At 41.6% G+C, this 20,079-nt stretch overlaps 1 protein-coding gene across 2 annotated transcripts in view; it reads left to right on the top strand.

The window, feature by feature from the left end:
* Positions 1 to 20,079, top strand: part of bud31 (BUD31 homolog) — a 30,192-nt gene that overhangs the window by 6,305 nt on the left and 3,808 nt on the right. For both annotated transcript variants that reach the window (XM_012970415.3, NM_001016359.3), the window contains exon 3: positions 8,660 to 8,782. In XM_012970415.3, the coding sequence (XP_012825869.1) occupies positions 8,660 to 8,782 (123 nt within the window). The remainder of the gene's footprint in view (positions 1 to 8,659; positions 8,783 to 20,079) is intronic.

Below are 20,079 nucleotides of genomic sequence, written 5' to 3'. Positions count from 1 at the left end.
GAGAGAGCTAGGGGCAGAATTACAGTGGCCCTTGTTTCTGATATTCTCAGACTCTCTTTCATCAGGTATGGTACCTACATATTGGAAGAAGGCGAATGTCATTCCTATATTTAAAAAGGGAGTAAGATCTCAGCCTGGCAATTATAGGCCTGTAAGGGCTCTGGCACACGGGGAGATTAGTCGTCCCTTTTCCATCCCGCGGATGACCGATCGGAGTGTCTCCATTTTGAATCGAACTGACCTGATGGACTTGTTGAGGTGTTTCAGGTCCAGAATGGGCCAGAAGGATCCATCCTTCTTTGGGACTATGAAAAGATTGGAGTAAATAGGCTTGCTTGATCGCCATCCTGGTCTCCCCTTGTCATAGTTCTTGGTGCGAAAGGAAGGTCGTCGAGGGGAAGTGCTTCGTTTGGCAGGTCGATTTTTCTGGGTGCGAAAAAATCTCCCCCGTCTCGGGGGCATTGGATGATCGAGACCCCTGTTGCCTGGGAGATTATCTTCTCCAATTCCTCGTCGAATAGGCGAGAGCCTTTGAATGGAAGTGATGTGAGGGATTTCTTAGAACTTAGGTCGGCGGACCAGTTCTTCAGCCATAAGGTCCGGGTCTTGGTGACTGCCCGAACAATGCCTTCTATGTCATGATGTAGGTCGTGATCCTTATCCTCGCTCTCGTCGTCATCAGATAGAGAGTCAGAATCGGAAGGGGAACTCATCTGCTCAGAGGGTTCTGACCTGTCAGGTGACTGACCTATAGAGAGGGCTGTCCACTCTCTTGGACGCACTGCGTTTGCGCTTACCCGGGGGGTCTGTGAGTTTAGTGAGAGCCTTACCCAGGGTGTCCGCAAGAGAGGGGATCCCTTGCAGGGAGGCCAGGGCGCTGGAAAGCTGTATTGCCCATAGGGGGGCACTCTGATCCATGGAGGGGTGGAGGGGGTAGTTGAGGTGCTCAGGGAGGATTCCTCATCTGGGTGGGCCGTTGGAATGGAGGTAGGGGCAGTGGGGTTGCTAGGCAGTGGCGCAGGCCCACCCTCCAGAGAGCAGGATCTGCATGTGGGGTCGCTCTGCCCCACTTGGAATTTGAGGTGGCATTTAGTGCAAGCGAGGTGCTTTACTTGCGCCGCTGCTGCGCTGGTGGCTCTGCTCCCCCCCCTCCCCTGGTGAAGGGTCCCCCTGTCCTACCTTCCGCCATGGAACCTGGGCACACAGGTCGGGTGCTGGATGGAGTGAGTTAAGAGCTGCTGGCAGTGAGTAAGAGCTGCCTCGTGTACCATTTTTCTTAAGATAAACTACAACCAAATAATTTGTATTGAAAGAATTAACTGATATTTGCAGCTAAGGTTTAAATGCATTTTTTTTTTTTTTAATTTTTTTTTTCTTTGGGAGTAATACAGGTATCTTATCATACAAGGCTGAGCCAGGGTAGGTGTTATTACAAACAAATATATAAAAATATATGTTAATTTGAATTATTTTATTTAAATGGAGCCTATGGGAGAGGAGATTGCCTTTATATAATTTGGAACTTTCTGGATAACAAATCCCATGCCTGTGCATGCACAATATTTTATAGGTTTCTCTTAGACCAAATCTTCCCATAGGGACTGTCCTTTATGGATAATTACATAGTAAGTTAGGTTGAAAAAAGACAGACATACGTCCATCATGTTCAACCATAATGCCTATATATAACCTGCCTAACTTCTTCTAGTTGATCCAGAAGAAGGCAAAAAACCCCATCTAAAGCCTCTCTAATTTGCCACAGAGGGGAAAAAATTCCTTCCTTACTCCAGGATGGCATTTGAACAAGTCCCTGGATCAACTTGTATTAAATGAACAGTAACACTAAAAAATGAAAGAGCTTTAAAGCAATAAAAATATAATGCACTGGTAAAACTGGTGTGTTTGCTACAGTAACACTACTATAATTTATATAATAAGCTGCTGTGTAGCCACGGGGGCAGCCATTCAAGCTGGAAAAAAGGAGAAAAGGCACAGGTTACATAGCAGATAACAGATAAGCTCTGTGGAATACAATAGTGTTTTATCTGCTATGTGCCTGTGCCTTTTCTCCTTTAAATGGCTGCCTCCATGGCTACATAGCAGCTTATTTATATAAATTATAGTAGACTTTCTGAAGTAAACACACAACTTTTATTAGTGCAGGGCAGCAGCACATTATATTTTAGTTACTTTTATACACTTTCATTTTTTGGTGTTACTGTTCCTTTAAGAGCTATCTCCCATAACCCTGTATTCCCTCACTTGCTAAAAAGCCATCCATCCCCTTTTTAAATCTATATAATGTATCGACTGGTTTAGGGAGGGAATGCCACAACTTCACAGCTCTCACAGTAAAAAATACTTTCTAAATATTTTAAACTGAACCTCCTTTCTTCTAATTGGAGTGGGTGCCCTTGTGTCAGTTGGAAGGACCTATTGGTAAATAAAGCATTAGAGAGGTTATTATATGATCCCCTTATATATTAATACATAGTTATCATGTCACCTCTTGAGCGCCTCTTCTCCAGTGTAAACAAACCCAACTTGGCCAGTCTTTCTTCATAACTGAGACTTTCCATACCCTTTTACCAGCTTAGTTGCCCTTCTTTGGACCCTTTCTAATTAAATAATGTCCTGTTTGAGCACTGGAGACCAAAACTGAACAAGCATATTCTAGATGGGGCCTTACCAGTGCTCTGTAAAGGGGAAGAATAACCCCCCTCCTCCTGTGAATCTATGCCCCTTTTGATACAGCTCAAAACCTTGTTTGCCCTTGCAGCTGCTTCCTGGCATTGCTTGCTACAGCCAAGTTTATTATCTACAAGAACTCCAAGGTCCTTCTCCATTATGGATTTGCCTAGTGCACTCCCATTAAGGGTATAAGTGGCTTGCATATTTTTAGATCCCAGGTGCATGACCTTACATTTATCCACATTTAATCTCATCTGCCACTTAGCCGCCAAGATTGCCAGTTGGTCAAGATCTTGCTGCAAGGATGCCACATCCTGGATAGAATTGACTGGTCTGCAGAGTTTTGTGTAATCTCAAACACTGATATATTACTTATAATACCCTCCCCTAAAGGCCCCCATACACAGGCCGATAATAGCTGCCGATATCAGTCCCTTGGACCGACTCGGCAGCTTGTCTGCCCTTGTAGGGGCAGAAACGAGCGGACTGGCCGACCGATATCTGGCCTGAAATTGGCCAGATATCGATCGGCCAGGTTAAAAGATTCAGTCGGATCGGGGGCTGCATTGGCTCGTCGATGCGGTCCCCGAACCGACTGCCCCATTGCCACCTACATAACTGGATTTTTTTTTAACTTCAAGCTCCCCGATATCGCCCACCCGTAGGTGGGGATATCGGGGGAAGATCCGCTCGCTTGGCGATCTCGCCAAGCGAGCGGACCTTACCGTGTATGGGGACCTTAAGTCATTTATGAACAAGTTAAACAAAAGTGGACCCAGTACGTACGGCATACGTCGTGGCAGGAAAAGGCTTTATCTGCCAACGGCATGCGCCGTACGTCGTTTGGCAGATAAAGATTAGAGTTTTTAGTGATGACAGGGGGGCTGTCATGTCGGCCCTGTGACGCGATCGTTGCAAAGCCCCCCCCCCCCCCAAGCAGCAGACGCAATCACATCGCATCTGCGGCTTGCTCCCAACTTCCTGGTTCCTGTTTCTCCCGCCCCCTCTCACCAGGACTGCACAGGACGACCAGCCATGCGATCCCTGCTTCTGGACAGGTAAGTGTGTTTTTTATTTGTTGTATTTACTCACTTGCACACATTTATACCTACATACAGCACAAATGTAGCACTTTTTTTTTTTTCTTCATCTGGTCACAAATAAACACTTATACACTCATATACACATTGTCACACTACTTTTACATATGTACACACGTGTATACACAAACTCTTTTTTTTGTATATTTTTTTTTTTCCATTTTACTGCTTTTTTTTTTTTTTTTAGTTTCTTTTCCCTAAAAACTGTTTATTTTGACAGCGTGACTATTGGATCAGATATTCTGGCCACTAATTACACTGTCGTGTGACTTATTTTGTTGTTTCACTGATTTGCACAATTTTTGTGGTTTTATCGCATTTTATCCCTGTATAAGTGTTCCTAATCTGTTTTTAGCATAGCTTTGCCAGGTGTAACTTTGGTGTACAAAAATAACTTTACCTATTTTGAATTCATCAGAATGTGTACTTTACAAAAATATATGGTTTTCTGGGGGTCTCTGTATAGTTAGGGGGGTTATGGCACATAATACGCTGACAGGGGGCTCTGTGCAAAAGCTGAGTTGGCAGGCGAGAAATCCATATGCGCTATTTTCATTTTGGGGTCAGTACAGTGGAGGAAATAATTATTTGACCCCTCACTGATTTTGTAAGTTTGTCCAATGACAAAGAAATGAAAAGTCTCAGAACAGTATCATTTCAATGGTAGGTTTATTTTAACAGTGGCAGATAGCACATCAAAAGGAAAATCGAAAAAATAACTTTAAATAAAAGATAGCAACTGATTTGCATTTCATTGAGTGAAATAAGTTTTTGAACCCTGTAACAAAAAAAGACTTAATACTTAGTGGAAAAACCCTTGTTTGCAAGCACAGAGGTCAAACGTTTCTTGTAATTGATGACCAAGTTTGCGCACATTTTAGGAGGAATGTTGGTCCACTCCTCTTTGCAGATCATCTCTAAATTCCTAAGGTTTCGAGGCTGTCTCTGTGCAACTCTGAGCTTGAGCTCCCTCCATAGGTTTTCTATTGGATTAAGGTCCGGAGACTGACTAGGCCACTCCATGACCTTAATGTGCTTCTTCTTGAGCCACTCCTTTGTTGCCTTTGCTGTATGTTTTGGGTCATTGTCGTGCTGGAACACCCATCCACGACCCATTTTCAGTTTCCTGGCAGAGGGAAGGAGGTTGTCGTTCAGGATTTCACGATACATGGCTCCGTCCATTTTCCCGTTAATGCGAATAAGTTGTCCTGTGCCCTTAGCAGAAAAACACCCCCAAAGCAAAATGTTTCCACCCCCATGCTTGACGGTGGGGACGGTGTTTTGGGGGTCATAGGCAGCATTTTTCTTCCTCCAAACACAGCGAGTTGAGTTAATGCCAAAGAGCTCTATTTTGGTCTCATCAGACCACAGCACCTTCTCCCAGTCACTCACAGAATCATTCAGGTGTTCATTGGCAAACTTCAGACGGGCCTGCACATGTGCCTTCTTGAGCAGGGCGACCTTGCGAGCCCTGCAGGATTTTAATCCATTGCGGTGTAATGTGTTTCCAATGGTTTTCTTGGTGACTGTGGTCCCTGCTAATTTGAGGTCATTAACTAACTCCTCCCGTGTAGTTCTAGGATGCTTTTTCACCTTTCTCAGAATCATTGACACCCCACGAGGTGAGATCTTGCGTGGAGCCCCAGAGCGAGGTCGATTGATGGTCATTTTGTGCTCCTTCCATTTTCGAACAATCGCACCAACAGTTGTCACCTTCTCTCCCAGCTTCTTGCTAATGGTTTTGTAGCCCATTCCAGCCTTGTGCAGGTCTACAATTTTGTCTCTGACATCCTTGGACAGCTCTTTGGTCTTTCCCATGTTGGAGAGTTTGGAGTCTGCTTGATTGATTGATTCTGTGGACAGGTGTCTTTTATACAGGTGACTAGTTAAGACAGGTGTCCTTAATGAGGTTGACTAATTGAGTAGAAGTGTCTAACCACTCTGTGGGAGCCAGAACTCTTAATGGTTGGTAGGGGTTCAAAAACTTATTTCACTCAATGAAATGCAAATCAGTTGCTATCTTTTATTTAAAGTTATTTTTTCGATTTTCCTTTTGATGTGCTATCTGCCACTGTTAAAATAAACCTACCATTGAAAAGATACTGTTCTGAGACTTTTCATTTCTTTGTCATTGGACAAACTTACAAAATCAGTGAGGGGTCAAATAATTATTTCCTCCACTGTACATACCACAGACTTTGGTATATCTATGCATATTGGGCATCAAACTGTTCAGTAGACCTTAGGTGTTCCTATTTGGGGTGATTTGCCTTTGTACGCAAGAAATTGTGTGAGATAAATGCGGCAAACGTAAACATTTTTTAGGCGATTTTCTGAAATATCATAAAAATTGGCAAACTTAAGAAAGTTTTACGGCTTGGTACTTTGGAGTAGAAAGACATGGGTACCCATTTTAGATTCGGGGGGAAAGTGTACTTTCCAAAAATATATGGCTTTCTGGGGTGAGTGTACTTTTTTGTAGCATTATCCCACATAAAGGATGTAAATGTGTTGATTTTTTTTGAAATGACACATCATATGGGGTTATGTTCCCATTGGGGTCCCTACATGCCACATATTTAGGTAAACCTATACATATTGGGCATCAAACTGTTCAGTGGACCCCTGGCATTCAAATTCAGGGTGTTTTATCTTGGTATCTAATGCTATGTGGGAGATAAGGGGCTGTAAACTGGAAGCTTTGAAGGGATTTTTGTAAATTTCATCAAAATTGGCAGCTTTAGGAAAGCTTTGCGGCATGGTACTTTGAAGTAGATAGACACCCATTTTGAATTCAGGGGAATGTGTACTTTCCAAAAATATTACTTTCTGGGGGTGAACGTACTTTTTACTAGCTTTATCCCACATATAATGATGTAAATGTGTTGATTTTGGAGGAGCTGAAATGACAGAAATGATAGATTATATGGGGGTATGTTCACACTGGGGCCCCTACATGCCACATACTTTGGTAAACCTATACATATTGTACATCAAACTGTTGAGTGGACCCCTGGCGTTCATATTCAGGGTGTTTTATTTGGTTACTTCATGACCTGTAGGAGATAAGATACTAAGCTTTGAAGCTTTGAAGCGATTTTTTTTTTTTTTTTTTTTTTTTTTAAAACTTCACATGTTTTGCTATAACTTTAGGAAGGCATTGTGACTTGATAGCTTGGAGTAGACAGACAGTTGTGCCTATCTGGATTCCCCAGAATCTATTCTTTCCAGAAATGTGTAATTTTCTGGGATAAAGTATGCAGCTTTCTGGAGCAGTGCTTTGGAAATTTGGTAGTGTACTGCTGGGAGTTTTTGACCCATTAAAGTAAGAAATCTTCACAAAACTATATATATTTGGCATTGGTACATTCAGGAGACATGGGACTTTCCAAATCAGTTGTATTTCTGTGCATAAAATAATTTTTGTTTCTGGTGTGTGTGTTAAATTTTTTAGACACTGTCTTGTTATAGAATTGGGATTACGCCAAAATTCTACCATATTTTGAAAGCTTAGGTTGTCCTTAAAAACACAATATATTGTTTTCCTTGGTAAACTAAAAGTCCCCCAGAGGAAAGGCCCCTGAAGTGAAACAGTGCAAAATGTTCAAAAACTGTGTGGCAGTAGAAGTTTCACTTTGGTCCAAAACGGCTGGCAGTGAAAGGGTTAAAGGAACAGTAACACCAAAAAATGAACGAGCTTTGAAGTAATAAAAATATAATGCACTGTTGCCCTGCACTGGTAAAACTGGTGTGTTTGCTACAGTAACACTACTATAATTTATATAATAAGCTGCTGTGTAGCCACAGGGGCAGCCATTTAAGCTGGAAAAAAGGAGAAAAGGCACAGGCACATAGCAGATAACAGATAAAACACTATTGTATTCTACAGAGCTTATCTACTATGTGCCTGTGCCTTTTCTCCTACATAGCAGCTTATTTATATAAATTATAGTAGACTTTCTGAAGTAAACACACAACTTTTACCAGTGCAGGGCAGCAGCACATTACATTTTAGTTACTTTTATACACTTTCATTTTTTGGTGTTACTGTTCCTTTAAGCACCATATCCTGTGTCAACTACTGCTTAGTTGGAGCTGAGGCAACAGTGCCGCTATTGGGTGGGGCTTGGCACTCTGGCTCCTCTATTGTATACACAGAAGAAAAGAACTGGTTTAGCACATCTGCCTTTTCTGTATCCACTGTAACAATATTGTTACTAAAACTCAATGGGGCCACACCCTCAAAACCTGCATCTTTACTGAAAAAACTTTTTGGGTTAAGGTTGATGCCACACGTGACGTTTTTACACTGCATATTTTCTAATTCTCTCAGTGGCTGAAAAACGCCCGATATCATCATCCATAGAAATAACTTGAAAAGACTCGAAGCAAACCACACAATGCGGAAATACGCTAGAAAACGCCTTAGCACGGATTTTTTAAGCGTTGGCTGAAATACGCCAGTATTTGCACAGCAAGCTATTCCTATGTATACACAAAGGCAGCTGCCAGACCTAGCGGAAATACGCTGCGTTTTTTACTATTTTGCACTATTGGCACCATGGAAACGGGATTTGCTACGTCACCAGTACTAGGCTGAAAAACGCCATAGTCAGGGGCTGTGTGGCTTGTGCGGCGTTTTGAGGCTGAGAAAAAACGCAGCGTAAAAACGCCACGTGTGGCATCAGCCTTAGTTTTGGCCTCTGCCACAATGTGCTCCGAATTGCTGTTTTACAACACTTGTTATGGTGTTTATTCATTAAATGCAGCTACTGTCCCCTCTGACTTTTATATTTCTTAAAAGCTTTCCTTTTTTTCCCTCTATTACTTCCCTGTTTTGTATGTTAAAAGTTGTTTTATATACACAGCGGAAACTGAGCCTCACGAGGGAAAAAGAAAAGTGGAGTCCTTGTGGCCTATCTTCAGGATTCATCATCAGAAAACTCGCTATATATTTGACCTATTTTACAAGAGAAAAGCCATCAGTAGAGGTACAGTAATCTGGATTTTAAACCCGGAGAGGGAAATATTATTAAAATTTTTTTTATATATATATATATATATATATATAATATATATAATTTTTTTTTTTTTTTTTTTTTTTAAGCAGCAAAATAACATTCTGCCCATAATTTTTTTTTTCTAATAAATCTGCTAAATTGAGAGAATCTTGAAAACTAAAATTGGTTAATTCTAGGATCCAGAACTGTTTGGAATTTTGCTGAATCTCAGCACTTTCTGCAAGATTCTTATTCACTTCAGTGCTTATCACTTCACTTCACCTAATTTAAACTCTTTCAAGCTCTTGACTACTGGTTTACACAGTTTTTGTTTACAGCTCTGTGTGTGTGTGTATACATACATACATTCATTATTTATTTTTATTTTTTTTTTTTGCCCACTTCTTTACACTACATGACCAAAATGTATCCAGACAACAATCATAAAATTTGAGGTGTGGGTGAACAGCTGTACGCAACATCAGCATGCCACTGCATTGTGGATTTTGCTGTATGTTTATGATTATACAGTCGGATGATACTCACCATCTAATTGTGTATCCTGTGCATGGACACGTGCATCGGGTTTCCTATTCTGGCACATATAAGATTTTGCGGTAATGCAAAGCTTGCCTTAATAACGGTGTACACAAAATGGTGCCTGCCTGCTTGCTGTAATTGTGTAATTCCAATATTGAAGGAAACAGGGTTTAAATTATTTATATAGTGTAAGTGAAGTTTATTTTTCTTGAGAAACACAATAGAAAAGAATTTGAAATGATAGCTTAGGGTCCGTTTAATATCTGTAATTTATATATTATAATGTTTGTCCTCAGTGTGTTCTTCTGTACATTTTAAGATTGTACAGCAAAGTGATTCATTGTAGTGCTTTAAAAATAAAGTTATAGATGCATGCTGCTTGTTCTTTTTCTTTAAAGAATGATTTGGTGGACTCACCAGTTGTGGACTTCTTTTGTGTGTGTGTGTAAGAGAGATTTCCTATACTGTTCCCATGATTTGTGCTTTCTCTAATATTGTCTGTTTTTTGCCTAACCCAAGGCCTAGCTTTTCATTCAAATTTACAAATGACAGTTTGGTGACTAAAAGAATATATTGATTTAGTTAGCTTTCTCTGACTGTGCAGCTACAAAAAGTTGACCAGAATCTAATATGAAGGCAGGAGAAGTCAACAAAGAAAAGCTATAATCTCTACTCTTCAAGATGTGTTTTCTAAATAGTAATCTCCCAATTTCATATGATCATGAAATCTGATTATTTTTAGTTTCTCTTCCCATACTGATTTTCTAGATCCTAAAATATTTTTTTTTTTTTTTACAAGATCAATCATAAGAGGACCATATAACTTCTTTCCTTCCCAGATATTTTGAAAATTCTGTCATTAAGAATGTTTCCAAGGGCAAAAATCTTTTCATTTCCTAAAAAAAAAAAATTTGCACCAGAGACGGAAAGCAGAGTCACCCTATATTATGTAGAACCTCTTAGTATTTCATGTCCAGAGAAGTCCAATTGGAAATCCTTGCATAGAGATGGCCGTAATTACAATAAGAACAGCTCTTCCTTTTCCATGTCTTCAAGCAAAATAAAATAACCTTTCAAAGTCTGAACCTGCCAAATCTTAACAAAAGGTTTTGACTTCATACTCTTCCAAAAGGTGTTGGCTTCATACATCAAAGATTATTGGGTCTTAAGATGTTTCTTGAGGGCTATCGTCTTGAGTTTCATAGAGTTCCCAATTGCAGTGTAATTTGAGCATCAGTCATTCTAAAATTGTGGAAAAAGTGGAAAAGTGGTTCCTTCTCTGAGCGCTTTAGAGAAGAAAGCTTCAGGAGCAAAATTGTTTCAAAAATGGTATATTTAGCATCATTTTTAAAAGCTGTTCCCCAGGTTACTGGCTTGTGATCTGTGATCTGAAGGATGTCTGCTTTCATGTGCTAGTTTATAACCATACAGAGAATGTACCAGCATGTACAGTTAACCTGCCTCTTTTTCAGTCTTTGTTTCTCAAACAAACTGTTTAAAAGTTCTTGTAATAAACATAGCTGCTGTAAGAGTTCATTCCAGACAACAATTATTGTAGAAGTCGTCTTGCTGGTGTCCACTAAAGTAGAAGATTCAAGATATTTTGATGTTACAACAATCGCTCAGTATAGTGAGTGTCAAAACAGAATCTGATCATTTCTGATCAAGTACAGTTCTAATCTCTCAGCCTTAAGAAAATATCACACTAAATGGCTTAAAGGAACAGTAACACCAAAAAATGAAAGTGTATAAAAGTAACTAAAATATAATGTGCTGCTGCCCTGCACTGGTAAAAGTTGTGTGTTTACTTCAGAAAGTCAACTATAATTTATATACATAAGCTGCTATGTAGCCATGGAGGCAGCCATTCAAAGGAGAAAAGGCACCGGCAGATAACAGACAAAACACTATTGTATTCTACAGAGCTTATCTGCTATGTAACCTGTGCCTTTTTTCCAGCTTGAATGGCTGCCCCCGTGGCTACACAGCAGCTTATTATATAAATTATAGTAGTGTTACTGTAGCAAACACACCAGTTTTACCAGTGCAGGGCAACAGTGCATTATATTTTTATTACTTTAAAGCGCTTTCATTTTTTAGTGTTACTGTTCCTTTAATGTCTTCGAGATGGGCAAGGTGGCATATGAACACTCTTTAGTTTTTCCATCAGCTCTGGGGTAATCAATCATCTGAACTTGATTTTACATTTTCTGGTAACCAGAGAAGAGAATTAGGGTCTCAGGTGGTAAATGGAACCATTAAATCTCTCCCAAGGCATGCAGACACTACCGCAGACACTTCAGAATCCGGTATGGGGGCATGCCCACATAGTTCCAATATTCTGAAACTAAGGGCTATTTATCAAGCTGTGTTGTTTTGTTTTTTTTTCTTCAAAATGTGGCTGAAAAGTGAGTATAGAACCATTAAGACAATGCTACAGCTGTGGCTAATATAAGCAACTAGAAAGGTGCCAACCTAGTGCTGGGCAGAACAAAACTTGACAAGGTTGGTAGCTTTTCAGATGCCACAGGAATTGGACCAGCAAGCAGAGTTCTGTATCCTTGTTCTGAAGCAGTGGTTACTTTTAATCCAGAATGTTTCTGCAAAAGAACCAGCAATCTTTATATCAAAAGTCATGAGACCAGCATTTGACTTTCTCCCAATTTTATATGGATCTGAAATTATTCTTCTATCTTTGTGCCCTGGGGACATTTACAAAACGCTTTTTATTTTTAAAAATTTTTGATAAACTCATTTCCACAAATGTCTGACAATTATTTAAAAGTCTGAAATGAAAAAGTCACAGAATAGTTGTGAAACCTTTTGCGTTTTTGGCACTGTTTTTTGTGCGACTATTTGAAACTGTAATGTTATGAAGCAAAAGAAGGATCCTCCAGGGAAGGGATGGGACATCTGACATTGACTTCTACATGATCTCTGCAAGTTTTAGCTGGCGAATTGTTGGATTCTGATTTTTAGCCGTTTTGTAATTGGGGGGGGGGAAATGAGAGCATTAGTAAGGGGCACATTTACCAAAGCATGAAAGCTCCGAGCGTATTTTCGCCGACTTTTCCAGGCGTCCGTACAAATTTTTTTTTGTACGGCGCACGACTTTTCGTGTGCCGCGCGTACGCTTGCACAAAAAAAAAATTCGGAAAAGGGTGTTTTTTGTTTTTTTTTTCCTCAATAATATTTTTATTGAACAACAAACATACAAAAATAGCATTGGTATGAATGAATGCTGGTAATAATGAGAGTTCAGTCCCTGAGAGTTCTGTTTAGTTGAGAGCCTTGGGGGGTTTTTACTGAGGGGCAGTAGCTATCGGTGGGGGGTCGCCTGGGGAGAAGGGGATTGGGGTGCTGAGGCAGTCAGTTCAGTGTCTCCAGATTTGCATATAGATAAGTATTTTCCCTGTTTTGTCCAGGATTGTCCGTTCTAGGGCTGCGGTGTCATCCATGGCTTTTTTCCATTCAAGAGATTTTGGGGGTATCCTTGTCTTTCCAGTGCGGGCTAAGTATTCTCCTGGCGTGAAACATTGCTTTCAGAATAAACGTTTTTGTATGGCTGTCCAGGTTTTCATTTAAATCAACTGTTAATAGACAATTTCTGGCCGTGCCTGTGCCCCAGCCCGGAATAGCAGCTGTGAGCCAGCCCAGGATGTCACCCCTGTATTGTTTTAAGCACAGGCAGTCCCAAAGGGTGTGTATTAGTGTGGCTACCTCAGTGCCATATCTCAGGCATAAGGGTGAAGTAAGTACTTTCATAGCATAGAGTGTTTGCACAGTATAGTATAGTAAGCTCTATGGATTAGATACAATTGTAGGAGACTATGCCTGTACGCGAATGACACCAGTTTTGGGGTGGCAAGTATCCACTCCCACTGGCTGTCGGAAAGAACACCCAAATCGCCCTCCCATGCATCCCGCACTCTCAACTCAGGGTCTATGTGCTGTGGTTTATATAGTTGTTTGTACAGGTTCGAGATCTTTCCCTTGTGGGCTGGTATTGACAGGGTATCAATAATTGGAGAGTTGGCTACCCTGATACTAGAGTGGGCAGATTGGGAGGTGAGGGCCCTTGCCAGCTTGTGGTGCGTTAACCATTGCGCAGACAGGAGCTGTCTGTTATTGCATAGTTGTTGGAGAGGTATGACTTGTTGTCAGCCCAGACATCCCCAATTGTGGTAAGGTTGAGCGTGTACCAGATTCTGGGAGGGTTGTGCGGTGCCAGTAAAGGGAAATCTAGGTTATGCCAGAGGGGAGTTTGGGGTGGATATTGCTCCACCTTGGCTAACTTATGTCCGGCCTGTAGTAATCTGTTTTGGAGTACCAACATAGGAGAGGCATTCTTGGGCAATTTTTTGGGCAGTAGTGAGGGCCAGGGGGAACCTTGATTGCTAGATACCAAAGCCCACAATTGGTATAGTGGGGGAGAGATATCTGGGCGAACCATGTGAGAGATGTGTGCTAACTGGGCAGCCACGTAGTAGATGTACATATCTGGGAGTGCCAGCCCCCCTGCATCTCTAGGTTTCATAAGAGTGGTTAGGCGTAAACGGGGCCTGGAGGTGCCCCAGATGAATTTGCTAGTCAATGAATTTAGTTGGGTGAATACTTTCTTTGGGATGTGTCATGCCAGGCACCATATGGCCCTGACCTGGCAACGGGTTAACCCCTATCACCATCTAGTCTCCTGCATCTAGACCCTTAATTAAATATGCATTTAGGGGCTGCGGGAAGGGGGCAACTCCAACAGAGGGAGCAGACTATCCGTATCCAGCCATTTGGTGGGCGGGAAACCTGGGGCTATTGCTTTCTTTGATCTATGATAAAAGAGGCCAACTGGGGACCCAGAGCAGCAGGGGGGGTGCAGCTATCAGAAAAATGGTTCCATATCTCCGCTGCTTTAGGGTCCACATCCTCATAACTCACATAGGATTTATGAGGAGGGCCCAGGCTTCCCAATGATACCAAACAGGGGCAGCCTATACCCCTCTCTGAGCAGGGATGGGTTCTGGGGGACTGGGACATGAGACACCCCCCATGTTTGGTATCATTTTGATCTCCCCCATATGGGTTAAGACAAGCCCCTATTATCATAATAATATTGGGTACTGGCAAGTACCAATATTATATGACCAGAAACTGGCAGGAGAAGTATAGCTCTCTACAGGGGAGGTCCTGTGACACACCCCTGGGCACTCCCTCCTCATGAATACAGTAATGAGGGAGGGTCCCAGCAGTAGGATAAAAAAAGGGCACAGACCCAGGTGCCAGTTAACTCATATTTGGGGCATCCATGTTCTTTTTGGATTGTGGGTTCACTATTCCTAAACTCTGGCCTCAGGAGGGCACAAGATCCCGGTAACGTTTCTCTGTGTTTTTATCCCCTTTATTTTATTTACTGTTTGTACATGTCTCTTTTGTAATATCCTTTTAATGCACTGTTTACCCTTGTAATATTAAATATAAAATTTAATAAGTTCTGTCCTTCGGCTCTATATCAATTCCCACGTAACTTGTATGACTGCTCAGGCCTAGAGGTGTACTAATTGTTTGGCTGTGTGCATGCTAATTAGCTAGGGGACTGTCAGTAGGGCAGTATGTATGTAAATTAACCATGGCTGCTGGTGTGTGTGTGTATAGTAGAACTAACCCTCACTGCAGTAGGAACGTTTGTGTATGAAATATTTGGGTAACTAGGCTTCTATCGCCTGTTAATGATAGATGGTGGCAGCGAATAGTTGTATTTGGGGTGGTGATTTGTTTGGGGGTGCTGGATGTTAGTCTAACCTGTGTGAAAGGTGACTGCGTGTAACCCCTTGAACCCCGTCCCGGTGTCAGGCGCGTCTGTGAGTGGCGTTTCCCTGACAGGATGTATACTGAGGAGTGCCATAGCGCACCAGGACCTTGGGTTTTGAGATTTGGCGCACTGGACACTTTGAACCACCTTCTCTGCAATTGGAATGTACAAGGGACATAAAACGTTCATCGTACAAGGTTAAAAGAGTGACTTTACTTAGACGCCGGATAAATCCAATATTAACTGGGCCACTAAATCCACACTGAGGGCAACGTAACCGTTGAATATACACCTCATGCAAGCCTTAGTAACGATATGGGTCTACCCCTAATACAGAGCTCTGAGGGAATGGTAGTTCCTGTTTATTTTATTTTTTGTTCATACTGAAGTTATCTTTATAAACTTGATTTTCTTCAAAATGTTAAATAGTGTGGTGTAGACACACCCCCTAGAAGCTTCTATAAGCATGGCACAGTTTTGGGTAATAGACCCACCTAAGTTGGGAAAGTGGGTAGGGTGGGATAGGGGTTTTTTGTTTGGGATGTTGTATTTTTTGTTTGTTTACAAAATGCTCAGCGGCAACAAGTCACAATGTAATACATTTACAGTTGGTATGATAAGCAAGTTCCAGAATATAGAGACCTACTCACTGGATTGCGACCCCCCAAATTACACCATCCTACATTCCCTTTACATACCTATAATCAATGACTGACATTACACTCATCTCCTGGAATATCTGGGGTCTAAACGACAAATTTAAGAGAGCTCAAATGTTTAATTACCTTAAGAGGCACCTCCCATCTATACTCCTCTTACAAGAAACCCACCTGACAGGACAAAAAAATCTTAGCATTAAAGAGACGATGGGTGGGCTATGCCTTCCACTCTACATACATATTCCAGAGGGGTCTCAATCCTAGTGAAGAGGTCAATCCCATTTAACCTGATTACACTCAAAATGGACTATTACGGCAGGTTCATCATTGTACATTGCACTATAGCCAATTTTCCTCTAATTATAGTTAACCTATATATACCACCTCCATTTACCACAACCACACTAGATATTATCAGTAAAAAAACTAGCTGACCTCCCTACAGCTCCCACCTGTATTATGGGTGACTTTTATGCCTTAATTAACCTGCAAATAGATACATTAAATCCTCCCTTTCCCACTGGGAACAAACTAATGTGGGCAAAAGCGCTAGGACTCACAGATGCCTGGAGATGGAAAAATCCTAACCAGAAAGTTTACTCCTGCCACTGCTCTACCCATCATTCTCTCACAAGAATCGATTTAGCTTTAGTAACATCTGAACTCCTACCTAAGATAACAAAGACACAATACCTCCCTCGAGCCTTGTCCGACCATTCTCCCCTTTCCCTCACTCTAAACATAATGGGTACCCCTCAAACTAATCTCTGGAGACTCAGTCCAATTTGGCTCAAGAACAACACAGTGCTAGAAAGTGCAACCACAGCTGTAACTGAATATTGGGAGACAAATGAAGGATCAGCCTCTCCACAGATTGTATGGGATGCATCAAAGGCATATATGAGAGGGCAACTCACTAGTGCAATTAAAAAAGCCAGAATAGAATCCAAAGCTCAAGTAGCAGAGGCTGAAAAAGCAGGAAGAAGCAGAGTCCACATACGCAGCCAATCCAAACCCAACCAACTACAGCAAATTGGTAAACTCCCACCACACTCTAGCTAAGGAACAAACTCTCCTCACACGTAAAGCTCAACTATATACACACCAACACATATTTGAAACTGGGGACAGGAGTGGCAGGACACTAGCCTATCTAGCCAAATAACAAGCTCCCTCAACTGCAATCCCTTTGATAGTAGATTCAGATGGCACCCACTACTCCACACCTCAAGAAATAGCAGAAGTTTTTGCAACATACTTTAAAACTTTGTATACTACTAGAGCCACCTATAACGAGGCAGAAATACAGCAACACCTTAGCAAAATTCCCATACCCGCATTAACAGTAACCCAAAGAGGCACTCTAGATTCTCCCATTACCAAACAAGAACTCCAACAGGCTATTAATGGCTTAGCTCCCAGTAAGACTCCCGGGCCCGATGGCCTACCAGCAGACCAATATAAGAGTCTTACTGATGAAATAACCCCTCACTTACTAAACACACTCACAACAGCGACTCAAAACTTCTCTCTCCCACCTTCCTTTATGGAAGCCATTATTGTGCTGATACTGAAAAAAGACCCACATACCTGTAATTTCTATAGACAAATCTCCCTACTTAATACGGATGCTAAGATACTAGCCAAGATTCTTGCAAGTAGACTAGCCCAGGTCATGCCAAACCTCATTCACCCTGACGAAACTGGGTTCATGACTGGCAAGACAACAGATGTCAACCTAAGGAGATTATTCTTTAATTTACAAACGATACATGACAATGCAGGCTCACTGGTAGTACTCTCACTAGACTCTGCCAAGGCGTTCGACTCGGTGGAGTGGACCTACCTGTGCGCTGTGCTTTCCAAATTTGGCTTTGGGCCCAATTTTATAAAATGGATCCGCATGCTATATCAGAAACCTACAGTTAAAGTTAAGGCAAATGGAATAACATCAAACCCCTTTCCACTCACACGAGGCACTAGACAGGGATGCTGGCTATTGAACCCCTGGCCATCCTAATTAGACAAACCACAGCACTGGAAGGTTGGCGCTTGGGACCAATAGAGGAAAGAGTCTCCTTATATGCAGACGACCTGCTGGTCTACTTGGCAGACGCAGGCCCCTCATTAACTACACTGGCCAATATCATAACACATTTTGGGAAACTCTCTGGTTTGCAAGTTAATTGGGATAAATCTGCCTTGATGTGTGTAGACCCGACCCCCCCCCCACCCCTCCCTGCTCTGCCACAAGATATCCCCGTAATGACAGTAGATTCATTTAAGTACTTGGGAATCCAAATCCACCTAGACCTAAACGCCTATACGACAAGAAACCTTGATCCAATCATATCCTCCCTAAATAATATCCTACCCATGTGGTCCAAACTTCCCTTAACACTTTGGGGGAAAGTTAACATTTTTAAGATGATTTACCTGCCACGCTTTCTATATACATTCCACAATTCTCCTATTCACATCCCAAAAAGCTTTTTAAAAGCCGTTAACCAGACCCTAATACATTTTATATGGGGAGACGAAACCCCTAGAATTGCTTGGAAGAAACTAACCCCCCCCCCCCACCACCACCAAAGAAGGGGGACTGGGATTACCAGATTTATACCTTTTACTACTTAGCTAGTCAGTTGCAATATATTAAATGGTGGTTTGACCCTGACCCAAATATGAATCTGCAAGCAGTAACAGTAGGGTCAGTGGAGGGCCTTAGACAACCACAGACCACAAAAACCTTCCAGCGGTAATTGCAACTCCGAGGACAGCCTGGAACCTAGCACTCAAGATGTATCCACAACACCCCCCAACTTTAACACCCAGTATACCTTTATGGGCAAACTCTCGACTCCCCCACTTCTATAAGTTCCCTGATTTCTTGTACTGGCCATGCAAACAGATCAGGCGTCTGCAGGACACACTTGATGGCTCTACACTGGGAACATATGAGTTTTTTTAAAGAGAAACTTGCAGAACCCACTCTCTCCCAATTCCGATACTTCCAATTTAGGCAGGTATTTCAAGCACAGTTTGGTGGAGTTGACATACAAACCTCCCAACCACAGTTTGAAACTGCACTCTGGTCCCCCACTTTAACCAAACCTACATTGACATTGTATAAGAGTCTACTACAAACAACTCCATCCCCATTCAAAACAGCACACCACAAATGGTTGTCCAATGTCCCAGATCTTACAGAGGAAGACTGGGAAGAAGCAACAGATAGAAGGTATTATTACTTATTTTCAGTATGAGATAAACTTGTCCAATTTAAATGGCTGCACCAATTTTATCTCACGCCTATACAACTGAGGTCCATGGGAAGCAACCCTGATGCACGATGCCATAGATGTGGAATGGAGGAGGCAAATTTCTTACACATGGCCTGGTTGTGTCCACATGTAGCCAAATTTTGGTCTGAGGTTGTGTGTCCTAGCAGACAAACTAGAATTTCCCAAAATTCTGACACCCCAGGTGTGTATACTGGGAATCCTGAATGAATTAATAACTACCAACCATGCTAGAACCAGATATAGAACACTCCTATACTACTCAAGGAAAATGATTGCAATGGCTTGGATGGGACCTGAACCTCCTACAGTTCAAAACTGGATTACCCTGGTAAATCAAGTTTTGCCCCTCATTAAACTTACTTTGCTAGCCAGAGGTTCCAAAAAGAAGTTTGGAGCCCATGGTGGGAGGCAGGCCTAGGTGGACAAGGCTCCTTGACATAAAATGCAATACCCCAATCTGCACATACAGATGACCTTAATTTCCTAACTAGACTCTTCATGCAACAGTCACTTTAAAAACGTCCGCACTACATCAAGACCTAGTAAGATATAATTGAATGGACCAGCGCTGTACAATTGAGATCTTTGTCATACCAACCTAAACCTATTTTATTATACAGGTATGGGACCCGTTATCCAGAATGCTCGGGACCAAGGGTATTCTGGATAAGGGGTCTTTCTGTAATTTGGATCTCCATACCTTAAGTCTACTAAAAAATCAATATAACATTAATGAAACCCAATAGGATTGTTTTGCATCCAATAAGGATTATTTATATTTTAGTTGGGATTAAATACAAGGTTCTGTTTAATTTCTACAGAGAAAAATGGAATCATTTTAAAAAAAATTAGATTTATTTGCTTATAATGGAGTCTATGTTAGACAACCATTCCATAATTCGGAACTTTCTGGATAATGGGTTTCCGGATAAGAGATCCCATACATGTATTACTTTTGCCATAACAGAACTGAAACATGTT

This window comes from Xenopus tropicalis, chromosome 9, assembly GCF_000004195.4.
Source record: "Xenopus tropicalis strain Nigerian chromosome 9, UCB_Xtro_10.0, whole genome shotgun sequence".
Lineage (NCBI taxonomy): Eukaryota > Metazoa > Chordata > Amphibia > Anura > Pipidae > Xenopus > Xenopus tropicalis.
The sequence above is the reverse complement of the archived record's forward strand: the minus strand, read 5'-3'. Positions and strand labels throughout refer to the sequence as shown.